Source organism: Elephas maximus, chromosome 15 (assembly GCF_024166365.1).
Source record: "Elephas maximus indicus isolate mEleMax1 chromosome 15, mEleMax1 primary haplotype, whole genome shotgun sequence".
In the NCBI taxonomy this organism is placed as follows: domain Eukaryota; kingdom Metazoa; phylum Chordata; class Mammalia; order Proboscidea; family Elephantidae; genus Elephas; species Elephas maximus.
This window is the reverse complement of record NC_064833.1, coordinates 3,912,915-3,926,359: the sequence shown is the minus strand read 5'-3', so window position 1 is coordinate 3,926,359 and position 13,445 is coordinate 3,912,915. Positions and strand designations below refer to the sequence as shown.

General features: G+C 42.9%; 1 protein-coding gene across 13 annotated transcripts in view; it reads right to left on the bottom strand.

Moving 5' to 3' along the window:
- PTK2 (protein tyrosine kinase 2) overlaps positions 1–13,445 on the bottom strand; it is a 252,208-nt gene that overhangs the window by 70,009 nt on the left and 168,754 nt on the right. For all 13 annotated transcript variants that reach the window (XM_049854317.1, XM_049854311.1, XM_049854312.1 and 10 more), the window contains 2 exons: positions 5,273–5,329; positions 2,706–2,803 (listed from right to left, as the gene is read on the bottom strand). In XM_049854317.1, the coding sequence (XP_049710274.1) occupies positions 2,706–2,803; positions 5,273–5,329 (155 nt within the window). The remainder of the gene's footprint in view (positions 1–2,705; positions 2,804–5,272; positions 5,330–13,445) is intronic.

The following is a 13,445-nucleotide window of genomic DNA, read 5'->3' as shown; positions in this document are numbered from 1 at the left end:
GACGTGATGTCAACGTACTGCTTTTTGCCTGTCCTCAGAGAGAAACTGAGCTCTGTGAGAGTAGGAACTTCGCCAGTTTTCTTTACTGTTGTAACCCTACCACCTAGAAATGGTACCTTTCACATGGGAGAACCCACTGCTTCGAGCTGAATCTGACTCATAGCGACCCTGGAGGACAGAGTAGAACTGCCCCAGAGGGCTTCCACGGCTGTAATCTTTACAGGAGCAGACTGCCACATCTTTCTCCTGCGGAGCGGCTGCTGGGTTTGAACCGCTGAGCTTTCGGGTAGCAGCCAAGTGCTTAGTGATAAATAGTTGCTAAAGAACTAGCTGAATCTCAAATAAAGTAACCAATGATAGGCTCTTGTTCTTGAAATTTATGCTCTGAATTATATTTTGACCAATTATTGTGAATCCTTAATGCAATGTTATTTGATTTTAGGCCCTTGTTCTTGAAATTTATGCTCTGAATTATATTTTGACCAATTATTGTGAATCCTTAATGAAATGTTATTTGATTTTATAGAACACTAAAAAGGCATAATCTGGAAAAGTATTTACATTCAAAATCTAGAGAGATGAAGAGACTCCTTTACAAGTGAAACTCAGCTCTCACATTAAAAACAAAACAAACACTCACATACAGCACTCAGAGAGGAGGGCATTGAACAGCAAGAGCGCCCTGCTGTCTTCTGGGGCCAGCACTCACTCAACAAATAGGTAATAAACACTGGCCTGCAGGTGTTTTAAAAGTTGCTCTCTTGCATTTTCCTAACAAACATGGATTATGTACATTAAAAGTGAGTAACTGTATTAAAAGTGCTAGTAGCTGTGTGCCCGGGCAGGTCACTGAGCTCCGGGCACGTTAGAACGCTGACCAGTGAAGACTTCAGAGATGGAGGGAATCACAGAGCCCATTTGCTTCAATATAGTCAAGCAACCTCACGGTCCCCACACCTCAGTCAGGCAGACCAGGCCTAAACTTCAGGTCTCTTGACTAAATTAAGACCCAGTGCTCTTTCTACTGCACTTTGCCTCAAGGAACAGAGTTAAGAGAACTGTGAAAACAAACAAGGCAAAGGGTAAAAAACAAGTAGAAAAGGAGTGACCAGCAGAGTTAACATTAAATAAAGCTACATAAGCACAAGAGTAAAGGCTTTCAGCGCTGAACTTTTCTAACCTCTAACCGGTTCAGCTACACGGTGGCAGTTACCTGTTGTCCCTGCCCGAAGTCCTGTACTGGCCTCTTGGTTAAAAAGCAATGCTCACTGTCATCTACGGAGCATGTGTGAAGATAAAAAATGGGAAAAACGCCGGTGGCAAGTTCTAAAGCAAGGGTTCCACAAAGGTCAGTTATCTCTGCTGCTACAGCTTTACCGGAAACCCTGGTGGCGAAGTGGTTAAATGCTACAGCTGCTAACCAGAAGGTCAGCAGTTCAAATCCACCAGGCTCTCCTTGGAAACTCTATCGGGGCAGTTCTACTCTGTCCTATAGGGTCACTATGAGTTGGAATCAACTCAACGGCAACAGGTCTGGTTTTTTTGCATAGCTTTACTGGCACCATCTCTGTACACGTCAGTCACTCAGGTTAAAGAAGTTTCTTCACAAGTATGCACTATTATTCTAAAATGTCATTAAAAGTCACTGGTGTAGAAAAGCAGACAGACAATAACAAGCACCGGCGAGGATGTAAGGAAACGGGAAGCCTACACACTGCTGGAGAAATGTAGAACGGTGCAGCCACTGTGGACACCAGTTCGGTGGTTCCTCAAGAAGTTAAGTACAGAGGTGACGTCTGAGCCAGCAATGCCACGCCCAGGGCACACCTAGAGGACTGAGGGGGTGTGTCCGTGCAAAAGCTCGTACGGGGATGTCCCTATCACGCAAAGGGAAAACAACCCGGACGTCCCTTCACCTGATGAATGGATAAACAAAATGCAGCGTATCGGTACAATGGAACACTGTCTGGGCATACAAAAGCAGAAGTTCTGATACCTGCTACAACGCAGATAAATCTCAGAAACATTACGGTAAGTGAAAGGAGCTAGTCACAAAAGATGACACCTTGTCTGATTCCATTTATATGAAATGTCCAGAACAGGCAAATCCATGGAGACAGGAAGTAGACTGGTGGTTGCCAGGAGAAATGGGGAGTGACTGCTAAAAGGTAGGCAGGGTTTCTTTTTGGGGTGATAAAAGTGCTCTAAACTGATTGTGGCAATGGCTGAACAGCTCTTTGAATATACTAAAAAGTACTAAAATGTACGCTTTAAAAAAAAGAGTGAATTTTATGGTATAACAAATTATACCTCAATAAAGCTATTATTAAAAAAATAAGAATTTTAAAATATTGATCTCTTTTGGAGGGTATAATGGGGCAAGGCAATGCTCCTTGAAAATGCAGGTAAGCAGGAATATTGGCTAACCAACTGCTGCCAACAATGGCCGTTCAACCTGTCGACATGGTCACTCACGGAACTGTCACCAGTGACCTAGGCTGAAAGATTAGGACAGACCTGGCTCTCTAGAGCCGATTCTGCAGTGTGCTGGCTCCTGAATACTCTAAGTAAGCTGACATGAGTGAGCTTCATAAAAGACTACAACGTGTACCACGAAGAACGAAATACTCATGAAGATAAACAAGAGACAATTGCACTTAACAGTCAAAGCTAGTCCAGAGTTTTGGTAGTCTTAAAGGACTTACCGGACTCATATACACTCCTTGATGTACATCTCCGAACTGGCCTTCTCCAATACATCGTCCAAGTTCTATTCTTTCTCTTTGAATCTCATAATCCCTGGCTGCAAAAAAATAATCCAGAAAAGCACGGTCAAATACAAGATTCTAAACACAGAAATGATACTCAGCACATGTCATTTACTATCATCCACAAGTAAAGATTTCATCTGCGACACATCAATTCATGAAAATGCTTTAAACAGTGGAACTCTCTTAAACTATACTTAAAAAGGAATTTCGGTAACGCCATCCTCAGGAGTTTTTGGATGGATGGCTTATTTTCTATTTGATAGTTTTCTAAATAATTGCTCCAAGGATTAAGTTATAAGCTTAGTTAATAAGTGCCACTAGTTTAGGTATTAATAGATAAAGTCTATAAAAAGCTATCTAAAGCAATGATTTTACAAATAACTCAAGTTTGTAAACATAGAGGCCACATAAAATTGCTGTTCTGTCACGAGCAAACTTTGTTTTGAAAGTTGAAGAGTTTTCCACTTCATTATAATCCTATCTCTATATTATTCACGGAGCTAACAGAGTTTAAAGAGGAAGCATCTAAGAACCAATTCCACAATTAGATCAATTTGGAATGAAGGCTGGATATTATCAGTATATAAACCATGAGTAGTTTTTACATTTGAAAGTATTTACCTCAAATTAATATAGTCAACTGTCGTGACTTACAAAAATCAATCATTTAGTGGGGTGCTGAGGCACAGGTGAAGAAGACACCCCCTAGGAACTGAGCAGATGAACCCCAATTCAATTAACTACTTGGTATTTGGATTTCTTTCCATCAAGAAAGCGACCCTTATAACCCATACAGTACACTGGTAGAACAACCAACAGAACAACCAATAGTCAAATAGTTAAAAAAATCTCTGCCTGGTTTATCAGATTATAAATCATACAGAAAACTCGGCCCAAATTTTAGATGTGTGTTTTCCTCTTTAAAGTCACTTTAGCTAGTAACTCCATTGATTTAACAGCACGAGTAAACCAATGACAAATAGTTTACAAATAAATGTTAACTGAAAACGGAAACACCCCGTATCACTCCACAGGTTGCAATTGCAAGCAATGCAGTTATTTTAAAGGAATCCTGTTACCTTCATCTATTCCATAGCTTTCTGTATTGCAATTAAGAGAGAAAAAAATTGAAGACCTTGCTTAGAAATAACTAATAGCAATGAGGTTAACAACAACAAACTGTATTTTAAACATGAACATAAGATACAAATCAGAAATTTAAACGCAAGGAAAAACGAAGTATCTTCACATCAACTCAACAGAGTAAACAATGCCTTTAAATTCCTATCTCATAAGCTCCTATATTATAATTCGGTCTGGGGGGCGGGGTGGGGGGTCTGGATAAAAGCTGGCCATGCTGGACACTTGTTACTTACCTCTAAATCATAAATATAGGAATAAAAATTTGGATTCTCTGCAGGAATGTACAAATGACTCACTAAAAATTTAAACCTAAATTTAAACATTTTTTTCAAATTGCTACTGCGTGTCCAAATGTACACACTTAACTTTCAGCTCTTTCCCGCTTTGAATCACCTTAATATATACAGGAGCTCCTGAAAGGTGGTGCAGGAGCCTTCCCGGGATAATGCATGCCTGAGAGAGGTGGGCTGCTGCTCTTTCCTTTGGTGCCATCTTCTCCATGTATACAGTAAACCTCCATGTATACAGTAAACCTCCATGTACACAGTAAACCTCCATATACACAGTAAACCCAAAAGGGGACATCGTCTGGACAGTTTGCACAGGAGGAGAGGGCACTTGAAGCATTTACTTCAGTATGGCTCCACTGAAACCAGGACATCGTGTGCTGAATGGCTGAGGCTTCTGAAGCCATAGGGTGGCTTTGGAAGTGGGCCTCTTTAGGAGGCAGGCCCAAGTGTTTGTAAGTGAATGAGACTTCACTGGTGGATCTAAGTCACCAACGGGGACTATACACTCTAACTGGCCATCTCAGACCTTCAGATTCTCCTTCACCAACGCCCATCACAGGGAGAGGCATGATACTGGTATTTCTAGGCTGCGGGCGGGTTGTCAAGGAGTGCCGGCTGTCTCTCTCCACCTCCCACCCTGCCTAAGGTGTGCGGTACGAATACTGGAAGCCACTGTATTGGTTATTCAAGGGCAATAAAGACAATTTCAAGGGCACAATGCAATTCTTTGAGTATGTGTGCAATATTCAACCTTCAGATAATGCTAATACTCTAATGCATAAAGGCTGTATTATCAGAGAGCCAGAAAACAAGGTTTTTAAAACAAGATTTTAAAAAATTAAATTAAATAGATATGATAGAAATTTGAATTTTAGGCTTCTGACCTATATATACTCCCACAAAATGGGCAAAAGTAATATAGAGTTCTAGAGGTAGAAAAGGATAGTTCTGTTAAGCAATGACTGAGGCATTAAAAACAGTTCCACAAGGACCATGATATCTTAAACTTTTAAACGCGAGGCACTATCTTTCAAATTCAAACAAGAACAAAGCCGTACGTCTACTCACTGGAGGGCATGGTGTACGTATCTTCTTCATCTATAATCTCAGCATAGTCGTCTGTCTCTGTAGGAGAAGAAACAGAGATATCGGAAGAGCTTAAATATTTGACCTCCTGGCCTTTAATGTAATTTTAACAGGCAAAACGATCTGCCTATAATCCTCTACTATGCTCAAATACTCTTAAAACACTATTACTCAATTTCTGCTCATGCATGAGTCATTTATGGAAATAAAAGTGACATCACTGCCCAACATGTTATAATACACAGACTTGTTCATCAGAGAACAAACAAGGCTAACACAGAAAGCCCTTGTAAAACACATGAAGACATGAAACAACTATGTGTCTGAGTCAATGAACGAATCCGCACTGACTGCAAGAGTCCACCTCAACCAGACCAAACCCATGTTTACACCCACGCTCCTGTCACCTGGGGCTTCCTCGGATGAGACTGGTAGCTCCAAAACAGGGTCTGACTTTGCAGTGCCATAACTAGACTTTACAGTAGAACCGGACCTTTCTCTTCTAGACAGCAAATGGCAGCTGTGTTTCTGAAGCACCTAACTGGGCTAACACATTTCATTTATTCAGGGCAAACAGCAAACCAGGTGTTACATTTATCTTTCATAACTTTTTCATTCAGATATTTGAAGTTATTGTTGTTGTCAGGTGAAGAGTATGTATTAATACATTAAAATGTCAAAAGGGTAAAAGATCTGCCAAAAAGAACCATGTGAGAACAAGCAGCATGTTAAAATGAGTTATTTTTAGCGATGATGCCAACGGGTTCCTGTCTCCATTTATGCCTTTCAGTAATGTATACCTTAAAAACCTACCATCATACTAATGAAAAAAAAAAAATCTACTTGAAAACATAACCAGTCATGTGGACAACAGTTACACTGAGCAATCACTTAGGTCTTGTCTATGGTTGTCATTCTGGAAGATGGGCGAGCTCAGGTGCTCCAGGCACGAGGGTTCCAGCTGCTGTGCCTCTGTGAGTCGGGAAAGAAGCTGCTAGTATTCCAGTGAATCACTGAAGAGATCTCCGTGTTGAAAATGGTACCTGGCACCCACTTTAACCCCCGAGAGACTAAAGGCCAATGGTTCTGCCTTCTGTTCTTCCACCATTACTTCATTCAGGTACTAAAATCACAGAAACCAAGGAAAACAGAATGCACGTGTATGTGTCTACTATAACCATGAGGTCGTCGTCCATCTCCACACACAGGTCGGGTCAGGATGGCCACCAAACCTGAGTGTAACTGCAGGAACTCATTTCTTAATCTGTGATCAGCATTCAGAGGAGCTGAAGTCAAATAAACTTCGGCTGGCAGAACGTAAAGTCAGTAAGTCAATTCTCCTTAAGACATTTATCATACGTGGACTATTCATAAGTCCTAACTGACAGGTGGATAATCTATATTATTCTTACACATTTATAAGTACTAGTACTTACAGAATTAAAGGAAAATTTGCAGTTAAGAAATTTTCCATCTACATTAAGCCTTCATTCTTTTATGCACGTATTTCCCCCTCTTATCTGGTTCTTAGTGAATACTAAGAACAGGGATTGCATCCCGTCGGCCCACAGCTTTGCTTGTGTGTAAAGTGGCGTATTTAGAGGCGTCGTGGAGTAAGTATGGGGGGTAGAAGGGAGCTGCCCAGGCGTCTGTAACGGAAAGGGCCGACTGGGGGAGGGCTCTACCTCTGCAGCTAAGACAATGGAGGCAACGCCAGCTACACAGACATTTACTAGTCACCACCTCTTCTTATTCTGTAACTAAACCGGCTCAACTTTAAGACGCTCCTCTCAGAAAACTCACGCAACTAAGGCGGAACTTCTGCCAACAACAGTATCCAGCACTCTCGTTGCCTTCTTTCATGTCAAGTGTGTACATTTAGCAGATTTGGGGCAGCATGGATGTGGGAGTGAAAGCCTCCCAGACTGCCTGCTCTGCTTCCCTCCTCCAGCTTCGCTGCCCCCCACCCCTCGCACCGTAACCAAAACGACTGAGAAGCTACCAACCCCAGCACTTGGCTCTGCAGTTTGGGCTCGTTAGCACCACATGCGCCAAAGTGCCCATGGTTGTGTGGGGGTGTGTGTGTGGGGTGGGGGTGCCATGCAGGCTTGTCCCACCTCTCCTGGGCTAACGCTCCTGGGCTTCCTGTGTCCAGCCAAAATGTCACCTGTCCAGAGACTCTGCCTCCATCCAGTGTGGTCCCTCCACTCGTGATGCCACCCTGCTTTTCTTCGTCACAGCACCTCCTGCTGTCTGACATCATCTTGTCTCCCTGTTAACCGTCAACCCCTCCAGACCTCCTGCTGTCTGACATCATCTTGTCTCCCTGTTAACCGTCAACCCCTCCATCGGAGCAGAGACCTTAACTTTGCTCACCACCTTGTCCTCAACATCTGAAACAGTGCCTGGCACAGAGAAGAAACAGTAACAGTAAATATTTGCTCAATAAGAAGAATTAATGGATTTCAGCCACACAGTGAGGTGGTCATACATCCCCATGAAGTGGAGGCAAGAAGGTAAGTAACCTGTGCAAGGCTGCACAGGTGGGAAACAGCAGAGCCACAACACACAGGACACAGCCCGGGACCTGTGTGACCTTTGGGGAGGCACTTTTCGGCTTCACTGTGCAGCTTTTTACTGCAAACTTTTTCTGTAAAGGGCCAGATAGTAAGTATTTTACATTTTGTGGGCCATTTAGTCTTGGCTGCACCACCCTACTTTGCCACGGTGGCCAGAAGCAGCCACAGACACTGTGTACACAAATGGGCGTGACTACGTGCCGATAAAACTTTACTTATGGACACTGAAATTAGAATTTCACATAATTTTCATGTCATAAAATACTATTTTCCTTTTGATTTTTCTCCCAATCATTTAACAATGTAAAAACTATTCTTAGCGCAAGGGACAGTTCAAAACTAGGTGGGCCTTAGTTTGTAGACCCGACCTAGATGGAGTGGTTAAACACTTAAGCCCAGCTCGTTCACCTGTAAGACAAAGATAAGAATACTTGCCTTGGCTAATTCAGAGTGCTGTGAAATTCAAATGACGGGGGACTGCATGAAAATGCTTCATAAACATGAGGAAATAACTATTTGTTTAAATTTTTAAGCTTTCACAGTAATCGTTACGACAACCAGTGCAGACATTTTATAGATGAAGATACGAGATTGAGTAATTTGCTCAAGTTCACTCAAGCAGTAAGGTGGTGACGGGATGGGGTGATGGAGAAAGGGCAAGAGCCGGCCTGCTCCTCTTCCAGCTGCCTTGATCAGGTTCCTTCGCCTGCAAACAGCGAGCACCACACCCAGAGATGCTGAGGGCAGGGGTGAGACCTCGGGCCTGCTCACAGGAAGCCCTCAGCTAATGCAGCTGCTGACTGACTGACTACCTCCGAGGAGCCCACCAGAAAGGAACTTCAGCTCTTCTGATTCCAACCCAGGAAGAACACACGCTTTTCCAAGCTCCTGTTAGTTAGGATCTTTTACTGTGCCTGCTTCACTCATTTCTCTCAAGGTATCTCTACCCTCTCACAAACATGAACGCAGAAGTGGTCAGGAAAAGCATCCTTGCAGCTAATCAGGGTAAAAAGGCAACTTCCCTCCTAACCTTAGTTTATGAAGGTTTACTCCCTTGATGTGAGGTTTCATGCAGGCAGTGCACAAAGCAAATGGGAAACATAAGACACGAAATGTGGTTTTTAAATTTCTCATTTAAGTGCTATCCTCAACAGTTCCAAACAATCGCAATTGCTGATATTTCTCTAAATACTTTAGTTAGCTTGTGTAACTCTCAAAAATGACTTTTCATTCTTTCCTTTCTGCTCCCTCACCCCAAAGCTAAGGATAATCATACACTACACTTGGGGAGCACACCGCATGGGTCTCCATCATTTACTGCTGGCTAGTATGACCGACATTCTTGCATGATACCACGTTGACAATTTTTCTAGAACTCTCTAAAAGGTTTTAATAGTGAAATCTAGAAAATTCACTATGAACACATATAATGCAAATTTACTACTGAGATGGGATAAAGAAACTAATAGTCCTCTTTTCTCTCAAAGGCCTAAATAATTATTAAGAGCTCTGTATTTCATACTGTTTTGTACTTGTTCTGTTGGACCAAAACCACATTTTGCCTTTCATTAAATACTGAGCTGTATTTACATCAATAAATAATAACTACGCCACATCAGTAACACAAATGTGAAAATAAATATTACCGTCCCCACTAATTTCATCTGCAGATCCAGGTGGCATGCAAAGAAGGGGGGAGGGCAGGGAACAAAGGGAAGGAAATACAGGAAGAGAAGAGGGAAGAGAGGGGAAAACACACGATTAAAATGACAGGTAAACCAAAGTGTAAGAAAAACAAAAAAACGACCCCCCTCCCAGGTCTAGTGCCAAGAATACAGATTATAGCAGTATGTCTACTCGCTGAGGTCTAAGCTGTCAGTATATCATAAGGTATTACAGAGCAGTAATGCAGAGTTTAATTTCTACCATAGTAAAGAAAATTAATTTGATTGCCTCTCACAATTAAATGTTAAAAATGGCTTCTACCTTTTTCAAAGGGAATTTGTATCTTCTTAGATAACAAAACAAAGTAGTTATTAATGTGTACGTTAAATAATAACCAGGGCAACAAGCTCTCAGCCTGCTTATCCCAACCAGCCACTGGGATCCTAAATATCACGTGGTGGTTGTAGGCCAGGCCCAGTGCAATTAGCTCTGAAGAGCACAGCCAGTATTTGAAGCTCGGCTGGCAAAGAAGCTCACATTTAAACATGGACAGCGTTTGCAAAAGTACTGTTTCCAGAATTATAAACCATTGCTGCTTCCCCAGAAAACTGTCCCAGTGGCCTGGCTGGCTGTATTTTGCAGCTTCCCTGAGAGCTGCCCCCCAGCACAGACAGCTGACACAGCCTTTGTTCTGCCGTCCTTGTCACCAGGTGCATGCGGTATTAGAACGTACACAAGGCAGAGCACAGTTCCCACCAAGCCCTGTGATCAAGTTCCAGGATGGCAGCAATGACACCGGAAGCTACTTCTTGACCTGTCATGCATTTTAAAACCAACAGGCACACAAGCCATCTTCTAGTGAAGAGAGCAGCCCGGAGACTGTCAGACACGAGGCCGGTCTTCCCCCCAGCACTATCAATTCTGGGCAGCACAAGCTGCTATTCAATGAGGTTATCCCCAAAGCTCTGCTGAGGAGCAGTCTAGAAGCATTGGTGAGGTTAGCTTCCTGGGGACTTTGGTTAATGAGAGCCTGTGCAAACCGAGAGCTTGTGCAAACCGAGAGCGCAGTACCCGGAGGAGGAGGTTCATGGGAACAGAAGACCAAAGGCAGAAAGCGCCTAACTTTCTTAACTTTGTGCTGGCAGTGACTGACTCCTTTACAAAGAAAGAGGCAAGAGGAGGAGAGAGAAACAGAAATAAATTATTGCAAGACAAAGGAAAACTCGTGTTACATTTTAAAGCACATCTATAAAAACTAATACACAATTGCAATGCTTCTATTTACCTACTGGCAAATCTTCTCACTACTCTCAATTTGGGTTTAAAAAACATATTAATATTTTAAATTGCTTTTTCCTATTTCAGCAACAATTAGCACTATATGTAATAAAAATCTTTGAGCACTGCAGAGCCAGCCAAAGGAAGGTGCAGGTATTTTTACAAGTAACAAAACCAAAACAGAATGAAACAAAAACAAACAAAAAAGATGAATAAAGAATTCGGGATTCTTTTAAAACATCCAACACGCACCATAAAGAAAATATTGTGGAAAGCTAGCAGACTGATTCATGAAAAAGCTTTATTAGCAATTTCCCCCAAATCACTGACAAAGATACAAAAGCAAAGGGTGCACCTCAAAGAAATTACAGGAACATAAGCAACTGGTGATGAGGGTGTGTGAATACACAGGCTGCCAAGCACCCGGTGATTTGCTCATGCCCTCACGCAAGTACTAGAAACTGCTTTGACAGTCGACTCTGTCTAGAGGCACTTGCTGGATCTACACAACACACCCAGCCCTGCAGGAGCACAAAGCATAAGGAGTACACAGAGAAGCAACACTCCCAATAACGTAAGGACACCAGCCAGCAGGGCTGTGACCAAAGTGAAGTCCAGATAGGAGGGAAACCCTATGGGATGTAGCGCTCCTAATGTGACAGACACAGGCATCAGGCACCATCAACCTGAGACTCACAGGCACCAACAGGGAAGGGTCCAGGGAGAACAAGCGCCAGGACTGTTGGGTCACCAGGATGGCAACAACTTACTGATATTTTCAATATATTAAGAGAGGAAATAAATAGCTTAGAGTCTGTTCACTATCGTATCAATAAGTTTAGCCAAAGAATGAACAAGGGCTGTGAGCCAGCATAAGCCAACATTACTGACAGTGAAGCGTACTTTTACAAAGACAAGAACATATTTTTGTCAAATGTCTCATGAAGCACTGCATTTCCCCTTTACAAGTGGAGCTTCTGGGGAGAAGATGGACGTTCTCTCTGTTCTGGCAACAAACTTCAAGTGCTAAGTGACAGATCTGCGTGGGCCTGGAGAGATAAAGGCAAAAGTCAGCTACTGAACCCACTGACCCACTGCCGTCGAGTCGATTCCAACTCACAGCGACCCTGTAGGACAGAGCAGGACTGCCCCACAGAGCTTCCAAGGAGCGGCTGGTGGATTCAAAGCGCCCATCTTTTGGTTAGCAGCTGAGCTCTTAACCACTGCGCCACCAGGGCTCCTTTGGAACCACAGCACTGTCAGAATTGAAACTAGAGTATAATTCAGACACAAACTCTTTCAAACTTGAACACAGTGCAGACTTTAAGAGTCAGAACTTGATCAGCAGTCTGTTGTTCCTGATAAGAGGGTGGTAAGCTCTATGCAGCCACACTCAGACGCTTCCAAATTATCACCCCCACACGAGTATCAGGAAGCCTTCAGAGCGGGGCGATGTGGTCTAATGCAGGGTGGGCTTTGGATTCAATCCCATCTCTATTACCTCCTGGCCATGTGAACTTGTGCTCTGGGATGGGAATTTCCTCATTTGCAAAGTAGAAATATCACGGTGAGGAAGACTGTTGTGAGGTTAAAATAAGACAACCTCTGTGCCATATGCAGCGGCTCTGATCTCCCCTTCCAAGTCCCCTAGTTAGACCTACCAGTATTTACTTGTATGTAAATAATTACTTCTACTTACGAAGCAGTGACATAGCAAGGAACAAGTAACAGATCTAGTACTTGAGATACCACGGGAAAAAAAAGAATACAACAATACTAAACTTTACAGCTTAGAAAACACTTCTGAATAGATAAATGAGTCATTTCAGAATCTGTAATAATGCAGCTTGGTGCAAATAACATTTATTTCATTAAATATGTTTTCTTAAGAGTTTGGAATGATTTTCAGTCACTAACTTGAAAGACCTAAAACTCATCTTATATGAAAGAAATCAGGGTGCATAGTTAACGACTAAACTGGAATGACTGGTTAGAAGATTAAAACAAAATTTTTAACTTGCAATAAATCCTGAAAAAGTATCAAGACAAAGTGGTGCATTTGTTCCTTACTGCAAGCAAAGGGCTGGGCAGAGACACAGAGGAGGGACACTGCACTAACACCCACCATCCAAAAGCTCAACAAGAGCCACGCCCATGGTGCAGTGGTAGGTCACACGTGTTATCTCACCGCTGCTCATCCTTAACACTTCACTGCTTAAGGAAGGGCCTGGTTGTTTAGAAAACCAAAACGCCAAACCAACTGTGATCATTAAGATTGTGTCCACTTGGCTGGGTCCTGATTCTCAGTGGTTTGGTAGTTACAATGCAGTGTGACAGTCGTATAATGATATAATCACCTCCACGATGGGATCTGCTATAAGTAGCCAATCAGTTGAAAGGGAGTTTCCTTGGGGGTATGGATTTTCTGGCAAGGCTTGCAGGTTGCTGGTTCCTGTTCATCTGACCTCCAGTTCTAGGGACTTGAGCTAGCAGCTTACCTGCCGATACGTCAGCCTCCGCAGCCTGTGAGCCAGAGGCCTGTTGTCTGACCTGGGGTCTTGGGTTCCTCAGCCCATGCAGTTATTGAGTCAGGAGAAGCCTCCAGCCTGACCTGTGGGCTTGGGGCTTTCCAG